This window comes from Pungitius pungitius, chromosome 18 (genome assembly GCF_949316345.1).
Source record: "Pungitius pungitius chromosome 18, fPunPun2.1, whole genome shotgun sequence".
In the NCBI taxonomy this organism is placed as follows: domain Eukaryota; kingdom Metazoa; phylum Chordata; class Actinopteri; order Perciformes; family Gasterosteidae; genus Pungitius; species Pungitius pungitius.
The window spans coordinates 2033950-2054118 of record NC_084917.1 but is presented as its reverse complement, the minus strand read 5'-3'; the positions used below and the strand labels follow the sequence as shown (position 1 = coordinate 2054118).

The 20169-nt window shown below is 47.3% G+C and overlaps 1 protein-coding gene across 3 annotated transcripts; it reads left to right on the top strand.

Moving 5' to 3' along the window:
* Positions 1 to 1921: 1921 nt before the first annotated feature.
* Positions 1922 to 17453, top strand: pik3r1 (phosphoinositide-3-kinase, regulatory subunit 1 (alpha)). Of its 3 annotated transcripts, XM_037484107.2 has the most exons (15): positions 1922 to 2149; positions 3047 to 3630; positions 10381 to 10473; positions 10562 to 10636; positions 10820 to 10951; positions 11586 to 11787; positions 11894 to 11976; positions 15412 to 15613; positions 15703 to 15883; positions 15990 to 16115; positions 16196 to 16338; positions 16415 to 16591; positions 16681 to 16755; positions 16833 to 17003; positions 17102 to 17453. In XM_037484107.2, the coding sequence occupies exons 2-15, from the start codon at positions 3294 to 3296 to the stop codon at positions 17289 to 17291; spliced, it is 2187 nt and encodes a 728-aa protein (XP_037340004.2). In that variant the 5' UTR covers positions 1922 to 2149; positions 3047 to 3293; the 3' UTR covers positions 17292 to 17453. The 3 variants fall into 3 exon arrangements, with proteins under 3 accessions (XP_037340004.2, XP_037340005.2, XP_062414709.1); XM_037484108.2 differs by lacking the exons at positions 1922 to 2149; positions 3047 to 3630; positions 10381 to 10473; ... (2 more) ...; positions 11586 to 11787; positions 11894 to 11976 and adding an exon at positions 13108 to 13445 and having other exon boundaries at positions 17102 to 17450; XM_062558725.1 differs by lacking the exons at positions 1922 to 2149; positions 3047 to 3630; positions 10381 to 10473; ... (2 more) ...; positions 11586 to 11787; positions 11894 to 11976 and adding an exon at positions 14159 to 14424 and having other exon boundaries at positions 17102 to 17449.
* The last annotated feature ends 2716 nt before the right edge of the window (positions 17454 to 20169 follow it).

The following is a 20169-nucleotide window of genomic DNA, read 5'->3' as shown; positions in this document are numbered from 1 at the left end:
GAATAGAAAGAGGAGGCCGGGGGGGGGGGGGGGGGGGGGTGTATAAAGCTTGGAGCCGAAGAGCTCTACACTAAAGTTAGCCATTCTTAAAGCCTTGAAAACACTGCATAGATTAATGGTTTAGGGGGCCCGATGCAGGCAGAATGAATTCTTTGAAGAGTGGGTCCTGCTGCTGTAACATGAAAGGATTCCTCTGCCATGTACCTGCAGCTTTAGTTCAGCGTCTGAGGGGGTCGCATTCTGATGCCTTTTCTCTGCAAATTCTTCAAAGAGGTTGCAATGTTGTTCAGAAATGTAAATCACATTGCATAATTACATGAATACAAACACAGAAATCCATTCCTGCATAAATGCACTTTCTGCCTGCTTATGCATTTTAATTATTTTACATTTGTACAAGAGTTATTATTTGACTTGAAGGCCAGATTTGAACTACATTTGCGACATGATTCCGCATTTTTTGACCTATATTTTGGGATGCTGTATGTAGCACAGCAGGAGGTCCATGATAGAAGCTAAGGACGTCTCTCAGTATGGTGGACCTCCTAAGTGCTGTTCAATGTAATGTAAGCCAACTAAAAGTACTTGTAGGGAATAATTCAAAAAGCCTACCAAAACAGCTCCACAATAGTTACTTAGAAATAAATAAATGTCTGATTAGGAAGTCAAATGATGTTCAGTTGCAGTACAGAAAACAGCAAATATGTCAAATCGGAGAGCTTTTTCACGTTCTTTGCCAAGAGTATGAAATATGCAACGCTTCCTCCATAGAATATTAATGATGGATCAAGCTATTTTGACATGACAAAAAAAGAACATTCATGAAAATATTGATAAATAATTCTGTGGTTCTGGAATAAGGGAAATTTCACATTTTAAACAACGTATTTAGTGGGGGTTGGAGGGAGGGATTATGTGTGGTGGGCAGGGTTCAAATATCAATTTCAATGCTCTGCAGCCGTTATTTTACACTTTTCTTGTGCAGTTCTTTAGGGGAAGAAATGCTAACGTTGCTAAAACAAATACCTCAAACGTGCATTTCAATGTAAGCTTCCCCACGGCACAGTTTGAATTTCCTGGTTGCTATAGATTTCACATATGCCGCGTATTCTCTGTTTTCTACACTTCTTCCTCTTTTCTGGATGGTGTTGGTCACTGATGCCTATCTAACTGACAAACACTCAGACCGGCCTGCCCTCTTCCAAAGCCGCTTACGGCCTCTTTTAGCACAGCCGAGACAGTCGGGTTTATGCTTGATAGGGGATTTCTGCCAGCAGCCAACCATAATTAGGCCACCCACATTCACAGTCATGCGCCTGTGGGAGATTTTGGATCCTTCCACACTGAGAACATGTAATGATTTATAAAAAAAGCAACACAAAAACTGATAACTTACGGGCTGAATAAATATCCTAAAAAAAGGGCAATGCTTTCCTGGCTGTGACAGAAAACTCCTTTGTATGTTTAATTTTCCACTTTGTTATGGATATGGGGTTTTTCTCACATGATACAATACATCACTTGTTGTTTTTTTTAGTATTGATTCTGAAAACAAACACATAAACCTATTGAATGGTAGTTTTTGTTCTGCAGATGTCTGCATATCTTTGCTTGGGTTGCCAACAGCGTGATATCTTTACATCACCCCTCATTGCTACGGATGCTGCGAAAGTAAACCTCCTAAAGCTGATAACATGAACCAAAAGTACTGGCGTGCAGAAAGTTATGTAATTTCGAAGGCTGTTTCGCGTCGCCCCGCATGAATACATGATCGGGGGCGCGCCCGCCATCAGTGCATATCCGATTGGTCTGCCCGAGTGCCGTCAATGATTGACACAGCCACGGACCAATGGGCGCCCTCGCTTTGTCTCGCCTCTTCTCGGTATCAAAGCCAGCGTTCAGTGCAGGGGAGAGAAGTTTTTTTTTTTTTTTCTGGACGGAGACATTGTGCCGTTATGTCGACGGGCTGCAGTCTGTAACAGTGTGTACTATTCCGTCTAATCCGGATTCTGATGCAAGTGGACCGTTTTATTGAAGCCGTTCTGGTTAACGACATGTTTAGGTTTACCGAAAGTACCCGCGACTCCGAAGTTAACCGACGGGACCGCGTTTAGAGGACTCGTTCTCCGTGTAGATTCTTGCAGACTCGGTGAGTAACGTCGGGCTTAACTTACTCCTGTCTACTCTCACGAAGGTGAACTGCCGAGTGTTATTAAAGGGCAAAAGTAAAAAATCCGCGCTTCGCGTGAGGCCTCTGCGTTCTTTCTAGAAGTTCGTTTGGTCAGAATTAACTTTTAGCTTTTTCCTTTTTTTTTCTCCTCCTCTTTATCTGCCATGTTCTTAAACTACTTTTTAAACAACGTTTCATCACACGACGCGATAAACAATGCCAACCGTTGGTTAATTCTTGTGGTATTCAACTGTTCTAGTAAAAAAAAAAAGAAGAAAAAAAAGCTAGTCGACGCTAACCGATGATTACGTTAGCGAGCTGGCATAAGCTAGTTATCGTAAGCTAACTTAGCTAACGTAGCTAAGGTTAACCACCCTGAGCCCTCGGCAATTTTTCGCTGACATTTCTGCGTCGCATTATCTGACAACTTGATAAAATGTGTTCCCAGTCCGCGAGGAAATGTCTCATAAGGCTCCTGTGTATTTTTTTGTATAGCATTCGCTGGCTTGAATGAAGTTGTAGCGGATGCTAATGTTAGCACCGGAGTGAGCCAGAAGCGGATCCCGCACAGTCCGCTCACCGCTAATCGAGTTTGCGCACGTTACGTAGTGGACGCAGGTGTCGTTTTGCACCCAGGTGAACGGTTTCATCGTTAATTCATAGTGCTGAAGGGGGACCGTAACCACAGTTAATACAACTCATTACAAACCGTTATCTAAAGACAATGCGATCTGTCACCAACTTGCCAAGCGGCATAATACAACTTGGCCATTCTTATCTTGCAAATGTCAGTGTAGGTGCCAGCTGTTGATGTGACTTGTGCTGTAGGCGTCTCGTGCAATGTGTTTTCAAATGGCCTCTTATCTCGTCTTACAGGTCTGGATACTGCTCTCCAGTCTGCAAGCTGCAGGCCATTTTCTGATGGGTACATACTGCGAGGCAGCGCACCAAGAAAACCATAAATCATTCAGAACCGACGGGAACTGTGAAAGAATGAAGAAAAGCTAGATAGTGGCGTCCCCGAAGAGCTGCGGACCGAGCAAGCGTGTAACTGGACTCACAAACAAAAAAGTACTGTGGCTTATTAAATCCCCAAAAGGCAACTTGACGCAAAGTGATCAACATGAGTGCCGAGGGGTATCAGTACAGAGCGCTGTACGAATACAAGAAGGAGCGGGAGGAGGACATCAGTCTCCATGTGGGGGACATACTGCTGGTGAGCAAAGGAGAGCTGGTGGCTCTCGGGTACACCGACGGCCTGGAGCAGAGGCCAGATGAGATCGGCTGGCTACCGGGCTTCAACGAAACCACTAAGGAGAAAGGGGACTTCCCGGGGACGTACGTTGAGTTCATCGGGAGGAAGAGGATCTCCCCCCCCACGCCCAAGCCGAGGCCCCTGCGACCCTTACCTGAAGCTCCAGGTGGCTACAGGGCGGACGCCGACTCTGACTCGGAGCAAGGTGAGCGTGGAACAACTCCACGGGACTTTTTCCCCAATTAGACATCGAACTTAGAACAGTGTTGGACAATCTGACCCTCATCTTCTTGAAGCTGTTTCTTAAAAAAAAACCATCTTGAAAGCCGGATTGTAATCCTTGATATGTCAGAAACCAGACCACAACCCTGTGCTGATATCTCAAATGCCACCTTTTTGAACGTAGGTTCAGAATTCATGTTGCCTGAAAAGTCGAAATGTGATCGCCACACAGCTGGGCCCAATCCGCTTAAATAGGTTGAAATGATTTTTGCTCCCTCACGGGGCTCTTTTAAGCCGTCCTTTAGACTGCCTAGATTCGGCCGCGAGAGAAAAATGCTGATTTTTTTTTGCGGAACAGTTGGGTTCTCTTGACAACAAGTGGCCGTGCCCCCCGAGCTGTACAGCTGTGCTGGATGAGAACCAGCTCGGACCCAGAGGACAATGCTGGCGTTCATCCAGGGCCCGGTACACCGGAGCGTATCGGCCCTGCCTTATGTTACCAGTGGATATCATCTGTGTAGCTCCGCAAAGGCATGTCTTAAGGGAACGTTTTCCCTCCACCAGTGTCTGGAAAGATCATTAGATCTCTATAAAGTGGTGATAAGGGCAAATGGCTCTGAAAGCCTTTGGGGGAGAAGTCAAGATAGGTCGGAAAAAAGAAAAATGGGCCACACCACATCTTCAAAGCTTTCTTGGTTTAGTTTCTTTGCTGGTCATCAAAATCCTTGAGTCACTTTTTATCTACTTTCTATGACTCACCAACTGACCAGAAGCTCGTGATATTCAATCTTTTTTTTTCTTCTCCTGACAAACCATTTCCATTAACAAAATAGTGTAAAGATGATACTTCTTCTTAAGAAGCACTTCCTTAAGTTGTGACGCATGCAAACAGTGCAACACGACTCGCCATGTAACATAACACTAAATACAAGAATACATGTATTTAGCATGTTTTTTTTTTTTTCTTCTTCGTGTTAAGCACATCTAAATATGGCCGTGTAAAAAATAATTACCACAACTCCAATTAGAACGTGCATCTTTTTTCCTACAGAGCAGTTTCTAGTTTCTGCCCCTTTGTGGCGCGATGGTGAAAATTCTCTGCCGCGGTCTGCGGGGCGAGCGAGGCGCTGCATGAAGGGGGCATGCGTTGAATGGCTGTGTTGTGGTTGAGTGGCAGCGAGTGTGAATGTAGCACTGAGAGAAGAAAAGTCTCTGTGTCCTGGGGAGGGAAAGGGGAGGGCGGGGGAAGAGGGAGACCCTGTGCTTGCTGAGCGGTCCATGCAAGGGATAGTGTGCAAAAGGATCAGGAGTGGATCAGAGCTAGGGGCTTGGTGGAGAGGGGGGGGGCATCGGGAGGGTCTCGGGGGGCTTTAAAGAGGGGCTCTGGGATAGAGGCAGGGCTCTTGTTTTTGATTTATTGCCCACTACCAAGGGATCTCACTCCCTTCCTGCTACTCCTCAGCTTTTTTTCTTCTCCCACCTCCCCTCTGTGTGTATAATATATATTTATTTATTTTTGAATGTTTTGATAGTTCCTGCAGTCAACTCTGGGGGGGGGGGGTTGGAGCATGTAGGGGCCTCTCCCCTCTGAGCCACAGGGGTTTACATGAGTGCAGCAGATGTGGAGAGGGAGAAACAGGGCTGGGAAGCTATTCCGCCTCATTCCAGCGTTCGGCCGTACTTTCTTTTTTCTTTTACACTAAAGGGCTCCCTTTCTGGGCCTCTCGGTTTAGAGGATATGCATGTGTTGCGGCCAGCCAAGGGAAAGGAACTCTGAGATTAAAACCCATAGAACCAAGCTCCTCTAAAAGCCTCCTTTTTTCTTATTTGGTTTAACAGAAATCCGGAATTGTTTTGATTCTTTTTGTTTAGTCAAAGTAACAAAGACAAGAATTTAAGAGACCGAAGGGGTACTTTTCTCAATCTTGATTAAGTTCAGTCACCACGTTGGAAATTCACATTCCCACGGCGATGTCTCTAAATGGTTAAATGTTCTGTTTAAAAACTTTTATCCACCGGCAGGGTTGAGAGAACATTCCTCCATCTGTTTGAGATAAAGGTGTGAATAACCGATTGCTTCTTTGCACGCTCTCACAAGGTTCAGCCTTGCATGCCCAGACTTGTTTAGGAAAGTATTTGATGCCATTAGACTCATCGTGTTTTCGTGTTTCTCTGCAGTAAAAGTATCCTGAACATGACCCAAGTACATTAAGTAGACTTAGAGCATCGCTATATTTAGGATGCAGTAGTGTTAGGGTGTTTCAGATGAAGGATTAGGGCATATTAAGAGGTTGAGATAATGTAGTCTTCCTTCCCTGGGCCTCTAACAACAATTGACTTCTCTCTTCGTCCTTTTGCGTACGTCTGTTCAAAGATATGAATACATGCATACTTGCTTTAAGGGATATGGATTCAAAACAAAAAACCGCAAACCAAGCGTTCAGTTTTGAACCCTGAAGTACCCCCCCATTCAGGGGTACCTCGAAAACAGAGAATTGGTTGTACCCTCCTGCCATCGTGTGGATCCTCTTTTCATAGTGTAACTGGTCCCAATCACCTGGTTGATACAACAATTCGACATTGTGCTGCGGAAATGTCTACGGAACAAAAGCAAAAGCTTGTACTCCCCCCTCCCCCCCCCCCCCCCCTTTTTTTATTTGCTCCGATGTTTTGCCCCTCCGTGGGGCTTCAGGCAGCCGGGGCCCAGGAATGTGTTGGCGCTCCTCTGGTGGAGTTCTGCACACTGTGGACTGACTTTTGTAGCTTTGTGACGAATCGGTATTGTGCTAAATGCTGATTGCGGTGACTCGTTGCACAATGGAACGTGGACAATAAACGGGTTTGCGCCCCGAGCAGGACCCCCTGCGGGTTGGCAATTTTACACCCCGTCAACGCTCGTTGTACACGCTGCTTTTGCATGAAGCTAATTTAGGTTTTAGTATTATTACGTTGTAATAACCAGGTGAAGTTTATTGTTATGACCGTTGCTTCGCGTTGGGTCGTTGGTCAGCCAGCGTTCGACGGACGTGGAGGGCACTCGGATTTAGAAAGCAGGATTTAAATATATTTTTGGCCTTAGTCACACTTTAATTTCACAGAGAGGATTGGTAATAAAATGTACGTCATGTTTTTCGTAATCCCTTTAACTTTTAGACCATGAGCTGTCGCTAAGCGTCTGCAGCCTTCCAGTGCGGACGTGACAACAAGGACTCCTCCTTTTTGATTCCCGCTACATGGTCCGAAAAGAGAATTGCTTACCCTGAAGTTTATAATCATATATGTATATAATAATGCTGATGTTGGATCATTGTTGTCTAGAAAAATGTCAGGAATCGCTGGCTTTTTAATGAATATAATAAAATAAATACCTCCTTGACTGCTAGGATAATACACTTAAAATATTTCAGGCCTCAATCAAGTCAACATTGCAATTAGATTTTCTTTTTTGTTCCAAAATGGATGAATTCCTGATTTTGTGCACAAAAGCTTGTTTCATTTCTTGATGGTGTGCAGAGACTTGAGTTTGCAAATCTTCTTTACGAGAGTCGGCGCATGTCTGCCAGCAGGATTAAGAGAGGAGGAGGAGGCAGGGGGGGGCACTTTGATAGACATGAAGTGGTGCAATAAGACGAGAGGTGCGATGAAAGAGAAAAGCACCAAGTCGAGGGGAACCAGAGAAAGGTATTTGAAACGCGTATTCTACGGGGAAAGGGCCGAGGTGGACGAGCTTGTGCTGAAGAGCTGGAACGTTGCATAACGACGAGGACAAGAAAGCCTTGTTGTTCTGACCCGGGGAACTTATTTTTCCTGGAATGGTTCATAATGCAAGTCGGAGCTATTAAGAATAGAAGCGCTTACTTTATAAAAGGCTTCTTGTATCTTCTCCTTATGCATATTCTGCTATGCAATGGAGAAGAGCGATTACAGCACCCCCTTCAGTGCAGAGCACGTGTTGCACAATCACCCCCCTCAAGTGAACTCTCACCATGATGCAAATATAAAACAGATCCACACAGATCAGATTCACTCGTACGTCTATTTGAGAGAGAAAATTAAAGTATCGTCTTCGTTGTGGCAAAAGCTTTAAAAAAAAAAACCTGTAGCCCAGGTGTATGTGTTTTATCTACAAGTAGTAGTTCCCCAGTACACATGCTACATGCCATGATAAACTAATCCCGTTATCTGCAAATGGTAAAGCTGGTTATTTGCGTAGGTGTCCATCCACGGTCTGCTCTTCATAGGGTTAATTGTCAGGCTGTAGCAACAGTCTCCTCATTGGCTGCTGCTTCGTTCATGCAGTGCACCTTGCGTCCTGCAGGGGGAGACATTGCCCTCCTTTTTTTAGAAATGGTTCTAACCTGAAAATGCTTGCTACTTGAGCAGACCTCTCTAAATTTATCCAAAGTGTGTGCTATCTTTAGTGTGTCGGTGGTGACCCACGCCCGTCCTGGCCACAGTCTGCAGTCTGTTGGGCTCAGACATACCGTTTCAGCTGGGGGAGAATGTCGTCCCCGTCCCCCCTCCCTCCCTCCCTCCCTCCCTCCCCAACCCCCCACCAGGACCACAGCAGCACCAGCGGCAGCTGCATTGACTGCCCCCAACTTGCGGTTAACTGACTACTGAGTGGCGGAGGCCTTTTGGGATATCATGAGACGGTCTGCCAAAAAAATGCAGGCTTGTAGAGACATGTCTGCAGGGGCCCCGTCTCCTTCCTCTCCTTTCCTAAGTTGCCCAAACCCCCCCCCCCCCACCCTTCAGTCGCAACACGATCTGCTGCTCTAAACAAACAGAGACGACAGGGGTGCATTGTGTTATAGCTGCCGTGTTACAAATACCATTATTTGGCGTCTTTGTGACATTGATTATTAAGGTACCTGCAGAAAGTAGCATCACTTCAGTGTGTACACGGTTACACAAGATGTGGTAAAATCGCCTACACCTGTTAAAAAAAAAGCTATCGAGTTGTTACCATCTCTAGAATTACCCTCACAAAGGTTCCCCAATCATTTGTATGTGTTTTTGTGCGTGTTTCCATGGTTACTTGTCCCGCCCCCGATGGGGGGGACGCATGTTAGCCGCTTGATCTCGCGCCAAAGCATCTCTAGACGTCGTCACCGACGGCTTGAAACATTTCTGCCATATTTTGTCCGCCACCTGATACAATCCCACCGGTGCCAAAACCATCGTCTGCCGTGCAGAGATGCGAGTCCATCGGCACCGGGGGGGTAAATAAATACAAACCCCCCCCCAAAATGAATCTGTCGGATCGCGTGGGAGTTACCAGGAGTATTGCTTATCTGGAGACATTTTAAGCAAACTGTTGAAGATGGAATTCTTTGATCCTTTATAGATGTGTTGACACATTTATTTATTTTTCAAGCAAGCCTCTGGATGTTGCAGTTTAACAATTTATGGTGGCGGGGGGGAGGGTGTTTTTAAATTTAGACATTTGAGTTTCTCAGAAAACGGAGTGGCTGTGGAATGGCAGCCGTGTTGGATATCTTGTCTGGGAGAAGGTGTGCTGTGGCAGCACGGCGTGTCTTGATCTCTATTTAGGGAAACTCTATCGTTCCATCTCAGACTTCACCGCTTCTGGGAACCACCCCTGCCCCACCCCAACCCCCCCCCACCCCCCTGCTTAGCGGGTTCTGATAATGTCTTCCAGATGACCAGTTGTCCTACACGGAGTCTTGTGTGTGCTGTGGTGAGAGGGACTTTGGTAATCCAGCTTTTCTTCACACGCAACGTGCCAGCCGGTGTGCGTTCCGGCCCTGAGAGGATGTGGATTTGGATGAAGTGGTTCATTATTTGCTTGATTGAACACTCTTGCGGTGGAAGAGGGCCGCTCCTCGGTAATGAGCAGCGCGCACGCATCGCCGGGACCCGGCTGGATGCCCGATTCAAATATCGTAATAATTTTTTGAGGGAGAAAGAAAAATATGTTCCCCAGAAAGGGTTCCATTCATGGTTTCTGAGCATTTAAAAAAGTGCAGGCTCTGTGTTGAACAGTTGAGCCTTTCAGAAAAGTGCCCTTTCAAACTACGCCTTTGCAAATCCAAATAGAATCCATGCCAAGCCCTTCATCCTTTCATGTCCACACCTGGGTGCAAAGTTCTGAAGGAAAAATTGGGCACAAACTTAGCCCTGGCTTACCTCATATCACAGGGCATTTGCTTATTTCCACCAAAACCTCTAACTTCAGTGCTCAGCACCTCCGGTTCCTGAATCGGTCTGTTGTAAATACTTGCTCACTCGAGTAGTTTTTTTAAAGCCGTGCACCTAATCCGGCGGAGTTTCTGCCCTCGGCAGATTAAAAGTTGCAGAAACATTCGTCCCGGCTTCTAAAAGACTAGCGGAACATTTTCCTTTTGTGTACATTTACTTTCCAAAGTGCCCTGAAGCCTCCCGACGCGACTTAAAATTGACCTCAACTGTGTATGAAATAAACTGGATCATCTTCAGAAGTGAGCCAAGTGAAACCAATGTTTCCATAGCAGCCAAAAGGATGTGACCAAAGATTCTCATTAAGTCAATTGCAGAAGCAACAAATCTGCACTGTAACACCGTCAAAGTGATTTAGAACGTTTAACGTTTCAGTAGCTCCTTCATAACACCAGCACATTATTTATTTGTTTCCCCTTTCTATACATCACAAGCACTTACAGAGCCCTCCATTTACAAAAATCAGTTGGTTTGACAATCTGTTCTTGTTCCCCCCCCCCCCCCCTCCCAGGCTTCAGTCTGCTGGACTTGACGGAGCAGTTTTCCCCCCCAGACACGAGTCCTCCGCTGATGGCCAGGCTGCTGGAAGCGATCGAGAAGAAAGGTGAGCCTCCTCCATGAAACGTGTCGTAGCCGTTTCATGATCACCTTTCGATGGTCTCAGTCGATACGCTCTGCTCGTTTGTTTGCAGGTCTGGAGAACCCCACTCTGTACCGGACGTTTACTGCTGGCGGCGGACTGGAAGTCAGACAGTATTTTGATTGTGGTGCGTAGGTTTATCTTCTGTGTGAAGTGCGAGAGAGAATAATGAGTCATGAGTCGGATGAATGTGTGAGGTCTGCACATGCAGAATGGAAATTACTAATATTTCTGAAAGCTCTATACAATAATGGTTTAATAAGCATGACACAGTTTTTGCAGGGTTTTTAAGCGTTGTTTCGTGCTTCAGACCCGGCTTCGCCAGATCTGGATCAGGTGGAACTTCCCGTCCTGTGCGACGGTCTGCGCAGGTACCTGCAGGACCTCCCCCAGCCCGTCATCCCCTCTGCGCTGCACGCTCAGATGGTCCACACGGCTAAAGGTGAGAACCCGCTGACCCCCCCCCCCCCCCCCGCGATCACAGGCGCGCTGTTCACTTCCTTCACAGCAGCGCAGCCAGACGCAGGTGCTGACGTGACGCAACTTGCAATGAACACAGAGTACTGAGCACCAAACCACAAGACCTCAAAGCAGACTTTTATAGTTAACTGTTATTTGCTTTTTAAAAAAAGACAAAGCGCAAAACCCTAGTGCGCGCACACACACACGCACATATAATTAGTGTATTTTGTCACTTTACTTGGTGTTGTCCGTTGCATGTACAGACGCAGCGCAGTGCACTGTTCTGAGGCGCTCGTTCTCTTGCTGTCACATGGCCAGAAACAGGATGTCTGTGGTTGATTGGAACTAAAACAAGCCTGAGAGTTTATCTCTACCATCTCTGAGCAGCCAATCACCTGCGAGTGTACCTTACGCTCATTGCCAACCGCACAAGCTCTGCGGTGTCATCGCCCAACTGCACATGACGTCCTTTTTCCATTTCCATTTTTTTTTTCTTTTCTAAAGAAACACCCTTCTCTTTTGTGCTGCTGTTCGACACGCGATCGGTTTATTTTAATTTATTTATCTTTTTTTTTTTTTAACCCGTCGTGCTGACCTCTCACCTGTTTCAACAGAGGTGGAGAACCCCGAGGAGTGCGCTCTGCTGCTGCGTCGCGTCGGCGGCACCCCGAGCCTGCCCCCCCAATACTGGCTGACCCTGCACTGCCTGCTTAGGCACTTCTCCAGAGTCTGCCAAAACAGCTCCAAGAACCTGCTCAGCGCCAGGGCCCTGGGCGAGATCTTCAGCGCCGTGCTCTTCAGACAGCAGGCCGCAGGGTGGGTGTCAGACATGACAGACACGTGGGCTCTGAAACACGCGAGAGACTTGCACCTGGTTTGCAAAGCACAAACTTTATTTAACTTGCATGTTTTCTGTTTGCAGCTGTGAAGCCAGCTCTGATGCTCACATCAAGATCATCGAGGTTCTGGTGACGAGTGAATGCAGTGACAGTCAGGCAGCTCCAGGTATTTCGCAACTTCATTTTTGGTCTTTCCACAAGTGGTATAAAATGATTAATTGACTCGTGAAATTTGGTATGCATTTTTTATTAATGGGTGCAATGGTTGTATGGGCTGAAAACACAGAAGACGGAACTATTAATAGCTTGAAGGGAGATGTTGAGTCTTGAATCCGCTGCAGTCGTAGAGGGCCGTGGATTAAACTGACATCTACTAAGTTACTTTATGTGTATTATACACACTGTTCACCTGGTAGACGGCGACCGGTGCTTAAACCGCAAAAGCTTTACAATCGGTTTCAAACAACATTGTGTTAGTTCAGAAAATAGTGTGTGTGTGTGTGCGTGCAGCGCTGCGTGGCACAGTTATGTTTTTGTGGTTGTAGCTAAAGGCTCGGTCTGAAGCTGTTTAAACATTTTATTACCTGTTAGGTCTATTTATAATGTTCCTGTGCATGGGCCACTCGGCTGCTGGTAATCTGCACCTGCGGGGGCACGTTGGGACTTAAACCCTGAATCACTCTTTTAGTCACACACACACACACACACACACGTATACACACACAAGAGCCAAGTCCAAGTGTACCTTGCTGGTTTCAGTCCTCTGGTTTACTGATAACAGGGTCACAGGAATAATCGCCTACTCTGTAAATACACACGGACAAATACATGTGTATGTTCCATAGGCGTGTGTATGTGAATGACCCGAGTGTGTGTGTGTGTGTGTGTGCGTGTGCACGCACACACACACACACACACACACACACACTCGACTGTCTGCGTGCCTCCTCCCAAGTTACTGCGTGCCTATTTTAAGTAAGCGACAAAAAGTCCCACTTAGATCTGGTTGGCTGGAAAGTCGGCCTGCTCCACAGAGCGCTTCTTGTTAAGTGAGGCCTGCCACTCTCACCCCCTCCCTCCCTCCCTCTCTCCCCCCCTCCCCCCTCACCACCAGTCTCCGTCCTCCCTGTGCCTGGATCTCCACATGTCCTCCCTGCCTCAAAGTGCCCAGCTCAGCAAATATTTGAAACTTTGCAAGTTAATCATATGACTGAACTCCCCCTGCCTCCTCCTTTACAAACAGAGCGAGCTAGAGAGAGAGAGAGAGACAAACAAAAAGAGACACACACACACACACACACAGCATGAGGGGCTGATTTCAGAACAGGCAGCAGTGACACCAGCGCAGCAACCGCTAATCATTAACTACACACACACACAGAGAGAGAGAGACGCACACAGCAGGAAGTCAGACACCTGCCTCACGCCGAGCGGATTACCTGGATCTCTTTTTAGGAGGCGCATTAAAGCCGTTACCGTTTTTATTTAAAAATTAAGTTTTCCCGTCAACTATGACATGGAGCTTAACTGGAGGAGTTGAAAGTGACTCTGTTGGATTTAATTTACATTTTGGGACTAAAACAGAAGCTACAAAGGAGGGACTGTTGATTCCGCAAAACATGCACAGCTTGCAACGTAAGTGAGATGTTCTGCCTCTTTATTCACTCGTTCATTTCGTTTCTTCTGCTCCTGGAAAACAAGACACAAAATACCAGAGCTTACAGAAAGACTGGTTTTTGTTTCCTCAAAGCCTGCAGTCACAGGCGAGCTTTGGGTGTGTTCTGTTCTCACAGGCTGACTTTAAAACTGGGCTTTGCTCAGAGGCCAGTTCTGAGAAATTTAGTCAAGATTTATTTTTAGATTGGACTTAATGTTTCAACACGACTGCCCTTATTTTAAATCAAATAAGTATTTTAACCCTGCGTGTTTAGGCAGCTTTATTTGCTGGAGCCTTCGGGTCATTTTATTTATTTATTTTTTAAATACAGTGATTTGAAGTGAATTCCCGAGTTGGACCTAGAAAGGACTTTCACCTCTACAGAGAAGCCAGTCTTTTTTTTAAATTTTTTTTTTAAAATTTCACTCAGGAAATGGAGCGCGTTGTCTCCGCCGTGCCGAGCGTCACGCTGGGGGATTACCGGCGTATTTCGGAGCCCCCGGGTGCCGCTGACCGGGGCCAAGCGCTATAATTCAGCTGCGTACGTGCTGCTGCAGCAGAGCTGGCTTTGTCTCGAGTGCCAGCAGTGGGCCGGGCTAAAGCTCCGCACGACGACGAGGGGGGGAGGAGGGGGAGGGGCCTGGCAACCTGCAGGAGGGGTGGGGGGGGGGGGAGGAGGAGAAGAGAAGAGTGAGAGCAGCGCAGCGCAGCTCGACAGAGAGCGAGAGGACGACTGAGGAGAAGCATGGAAACAGACTGCAGGTGCGCTTGTTTTTCTGCACGGAGGCTTCTGGAATGGACGCACCGGGTGACGCTGAGCGTTAGCGTGGTTAACAATTGAAGCAGGGAGGTTAAAAAAAAAAAAAAAGAAGAAGCTTTTGGGATGACCTCATCACTCTTGGGAGAGGAAAGATGCAGGAGTGGTTGGTGACGAACCCCCCTCTGTGATTGGCTGTGGTAAGTGATGTAACACGTTACCGAGCAGGCTGCCCTTAAAGGCTTTTCAAATGGATGTTTAGGCGGTTCTGTTGGGAACATGCAGCCGCGTGTCTGTGGAAGTGTGTCCACATGTTGGGGGTTTGAGAATTCAACATTTCTTGCAATGTGGAGAGGAAACGCGACGAGAAGTGCAGCGGAAACCGTGAGCTGTGGTGGCGATGGCAGTTTGCGTTTTTCACAGATTGTGGAGGTTTTCTTCTGCCTTGTAGCAACGTGGCACTTGGGTCACTGGCTACGGTCCTGCAAGGTGCATTGAAGCAGAAAGGGTGGTCATGCAGAGGGGGGGGGGGGGGAAGAGACGGGGGCGGGGGTGAACAAAGGCAGTGCAAATGTGTGTGTGTTAAAAATAGCCCCGCTACCTTAGCTCTGCCACAGCTGGCCGTCGTCTACTGCAGATGTAGCTTGACTATTTTAAGCAGTCGTCAAAATGTTCCATCGCTTGATTGTCGGCTGGAAATCGACATCGAGGCGAATCTGAGTCCTGCTGCCGCCTCAAAGCTGCATTAGGAAAAGGAGATCTGCTGGTCAGGTTGTAAGTGCGGAGTTAATGTCAGTTATCTAACAGAATCTGGTTATTCGGGATTAACGCCGCTATTCGCATTAGATCCATTTACAGCCCTTTTTTATCCCTTCCAGTATTCACAGGGCAGCGTTTAGTGAGCTTTTTATTCCTCCTTTTCCTGAATGAAATTCATTCTCCCTGACTCATGCTTCGTTTCCCCTCCCACCGCCTCGCTCCTGGAGAGGGGCGGCATTTTTTCATTCCCATTTAATCAATGGGAGGCGGGGATGGGGGGGGGGGGGGGCTTGTGTTCGTGATTCACAGCATCTGCAGGACGCCGGACTAAAACCCGACTGAGCGGAGTCCAAATTGATGTCTCCAGTTGCTGTTTTTGACATTTCAAAGCATTTATTAAAATTCTCTCTTTCTCTATTTTCTCACAGCTCTACCTCCGAAGCCCCCCAAGCCCGCCCCCGTGACCAACAACGGCATGAACAACAACATGGCGCTGCAGGACGCCGAGTGGTACTGGGGAGACATCTCGAGGGAGGAGGTCAACGAGAAGCTGAGGGACACGGCGGACGGCACTTTTTTGGTGCGAGACGCCTCGACGAAGATGCACGGAGACTACACTCTGACTCTGAGGTACGTCTGTGACATCACTTCCTGTACGCTACTCTCGCGGGGGACGTGGTCTTAACCCGCCGGGTCTTTTTTTTTTTTTCGGTCCACAGGAAAGGAGGCAACAACAAGCTCATCAAGATATTCCACCGGGACGGGAAGTACGGCTTCTCGGACCCGCTGACCTTCAGCTCGGTCGTCGAGCTCATCAACCACTATCGCAACGAGTCGCTGGCCCAGTACAACCCCAAGCTGGACGTCAAGCTGCAGTTCCCCGTCTCCAAGCACCAGCAGGTGAGACCCCCACCCTCCCCCCGCGGTAACCACCGGCAACGCTCAGATTCCAGTGATTTATCCGCAACTTTGTTCCGAACGCTTTTCTTCTCCTTCCCCCCCCCAGGATCAGGTGGTGAAAGAAGACAACATCGAGGCGGTGGGGAGGAAGCTGTGTGAGTACCACCAGCAGTTCCAGGAGAAGAACAAGGAGTACGACCGCCTGTACGAGGAGTACACCAGAACCTCACAAGTGAGTACCGCCCGGCCCGAGCACCCCCCCCCCCGGAGCCGCCGCGCTGCACACGAGCTCACACTGCGCTCTGCTTCCAGGAGATCCAAATGAAGAGGACGGCCATCGAGGCTTTCAACGAAACCATCAAGATATTTGAGGAGCAGTGCCAAACGCAGGAGCGCTACAGCAAGGAGTACATCGAGAAGTTCAGGAGAGAAGGCAACGACAAGGAGATCCAGAGGTAGCGCTGCGCAACAATACAACAACAAAAAAAGTAAAGAATGGCGTGTAGATTAAACGTCTCTGCTGCTTCTCAGGATCATGGGCAACTACGAGAAGCTAAAGTCCCGGATCAGCGAGATCGTGGACAGTAAGCGGCGCCTGGAGGAAGATCTGAAGAAGCAGGCCGCCGACTACAGGGAGATCGACAAGAGGATGAACAGCATCAAGCCCGACCTCATCCAGCTCCGCAAGACCAGAGACCAGTACCTCACGTGAGTCCAAAACCTAACCGGTGGGGGGGGGGGGTAGAATCTGATTGGATCCGTCCTGGTTTCTAAGGGTTGCTCTTGCTCTCCTGTAGGTGGTTGACCCAGAAGGGGGTCAGGCAGAAGAAACTCAACGAGTGGCTGGGAATCAAGAACGAGAACACAGAAGAGTGAGTATCCTTCTATGAACCATTCCCCCCCCCCCCCCCCCCCCCCATGAGGCTAACGCCGCCTCTGTTCCTTCCAGTCAATATTCTATGGTGGACGATGACGAGGACCTCCCCCACCACGACGAGCGGTCCTGGAAACTGGGCAACATCAACCGGCCGCAGGCGGAGGCTCTGCTCCAGGGGAAGAGGGACGGAACATTCCTGGTCCGAGACAGCAGCAAAGCCGGCTGCTACGCCTGCAGCGTCGTGTACGTATCCCGCCAGGAACATGGTGCTGCAGTCACTGTTCACTGCGAGCGGCTCGTGACCCTCCTTCTTCTCCTCCTTCTTGTTGTCTCCTTTGCAGCGTGGAGGGCGAGGTGAAGCACTGCGTCATCAACAAGACGTCCTCTGGTTTGGGCTTCGCCGAGCCGTACAACCTGTACGGCTCCCTGAAGGAGCTGGTGCTGCACTACCAGCACACGTCTCTGGTGCAGCACAACGACTCTCTGAATGTGACGCTAGCGTACCCCGTGTACACCCAGCAGAGACGCTGAGGGAGGGGGGGGGGGCTCGCCTTTCTCCTTGCCACGCCACGATTACAACAAAGGTCGCCGTTTGGGCCCCCTCCCACCCCCCACTGGGACTTTGAGGATGGAACATTTCAGTGACTTTGCCTGACCACGAGCCTGAATGTGCATCTCTTTTCCCTCTTGCTTTTTGAGCGGAGGAGGAGGGGGGGGGGGTGGATGAGATGAGGGGGGGGGGGGGGGGCGCTGCTGCTGCATTGGAGGCCTTTTCCTAACGGTGCTCGTTCTTCGCCAAAGCTTTACCGGCCGGGAATGTTTAATCGCATCAGATTAAGTCTTCAAATGGAACTGTGCTCACTGGCCACAACGCTGTTTTAACCCCCCCACCCCCCCTCCGAGTGTGTGTGTGTGTGTGTCTGTGTTCCTGCACAAGTGTTTAAGTGTGTGTGCGTGAGTATGTGTGTTAGTGTCCATGTGACCAAAACCCATAGAATCAGGAAAATGTGAGACATCTGGGCAGGTTGTGTAACACATTTGCTTGTGTTAACTGTTCAGTAGCAGACCGTGGATCAGCTGATAAATGTAGCAAAATGGCACTTTTTAAAACAAAGTTTAAATTTTTCTTTTTGGGGGGAAAAGACTCTTGGACTTTAAAGAGAAAGGCACCCCGCCTTCGTACTGTTGAGCATTAGAGTGCAGGTGAAACTATGAATGGACTCACTATTTCATGTACATATGTGAAAATGTGCACCGTCATGAATCAGCGTGCACCGTACCAAAAAGGATCCGATCCTCTTTAGTTCTGATCTGCTATGCAATTCTTTCTGTTTCCTTCTGTTGCAACCCACAATATAAGCTTGTGTTATTGCTATTTCCTGTGTAAATATCCAAAAGGATATTGAGTCAAAATGCCATTAGTTTAAAAAAAAACATGATTTCTAAAAGATAATAATAGCAACATACACTTTATTCTAGATTACTTTAACTGGTATAAAGATGGAAGAGATGAGTTTTTTTGCTTCAAACTAATGTTCTCAGGCGGAGCCTCTTGAGCTGCTTCTGTCACAAAAGTACTATTTTACAGAGCTACATGCAGCTCTCTGAGGAAGAGACGATCCCATGTGTAACGTCACCGTGGAAACCACAGGTATAGATTTATTTTGTTATAAAATATATACGTTCCCACAAGAATATATCAAAGCAAAACCGATGGATATTATTAAAAGATCAATATACTTCTTCCACTTAGTATTTTTCTGTATCAGAAATTCACCGTGTGTACGCGGGTGGATCGGCTCATTTCAGATAGTCTTTAATTTCCCGGAGTGCCCACAGCTCCACTCGCTTCTATTCTTCGCTTTTAACGGTACGAACCCACCACGAAAGCCCGTCATTCTTCTCGATCATAGATCGGCCCGTTGAACATTATTTAGATCCATTTTGTTCCCAAACTAAAACGTAACCGTGCTCAGCACAGCTGTTAAATATATCTTAGAGTAACAAGTTAACCTGACTAAATATTGATTAGTTGCTTTCAAAGTCTCACGTCTCCCTCCATACGGACAATAAATGCTCTTCTGGTCTCGTGCGTATTGTTCCCTCGGAGCTGCAGCGAGCTGCTGAGATGTTTTAAGACTGATTTGACCAGATTACTTCCTCCACAGCCGTTGTCATGGATACCGTATCTTGTTGTTTATTTCATTTTATTTTACCGCCCGCATCAACTTGTTTTTATTGTCGAATGTTTTGGACGAGATGCACCATTATTTTCTTTGCCTACGGTTATCTTAGGTGTCTTTTTCTATTATTTGAAGCTCATCTTTTTGTGGGTGTCCCAGAAAAAAACAATTAGATTTAAATCCAGTGTTCCCCAAATTATGCTTCAAATCTGTATTGGGCTTTGTTAAAGAAATAAAAACACTTTTTACGTAATGGGTCTTATTCTATTTTCTACTTGCTTTAAAACGTTATTCACATGTAATCAAATTTTCAACCTGCTGTTCTCTTTTATAACATTTGTTTTACGCTACATGACGACTCATGATGTCACCACATGTTCTACATCACTCATTTCCACTGGAACGAGGAACCGGTGTCGCCTTGCTGTGATTCTTTGTTCCTTTTAAGGTGATCGTGAAGTGGAACTTTGGCTGCCAGCACACTGGAGACGGTACAACAGATCTACTGATACACAACCAGTTTGTTTTGAGTGACAGCTGGAGGACGTCTTTGAAGTGTCAAATCAGATAAATCTGTTTTTTTTTTTCTTGGAAGTGAATGGATGTATTTCCACTCATAAAATTCCATTATCAGAAGATCCGATGACAGATTAATGGGCGTAATCTGCTTAGAGTTGAACTAAAAGGACAGTCGGTCGAGGTGTTTAAAGGTGAATCACCTTTTGTCTTTGACGCCTCGAGGAGGAATTCTCCGTCTTCTGGGTCCACAGAATGAAACGTAACGTAATGCCGTCCGACCGGTCGGAGCGCTGCGAAAGGGAAGCGGGTTCACGGCTTATCTCTGCGAAGATAGAGGCAGCACATGTTCTGGTTAATGTTCAACAGGTGCATCGACGAGGTCTCAGGGAACAAAGTCCGTCGAGTGCTGCCCTACAAAACGTATCGACGGAAACCAAAACATTTCAGACATGGAAATGCCCGAGAACATTCGTCCTTTCACTGATGGAGACGTTTGATTCGCATGATTCCCAGAGGTCAATCTCACATGAAACAAAACAAAAAAAAAGATTAGATTAGATGCAATCTACTTTTTTTGGAAACTGGCGTGTTCCAGGAAGCAGGTGCACATCTGGAACACCTGCTGATATAAGGATACAGAAATAGGACCATGTAGCCTTTACAGGAATGAGGGCAATTACAGGGAAAAACTAACTCCAAGTGGTTGG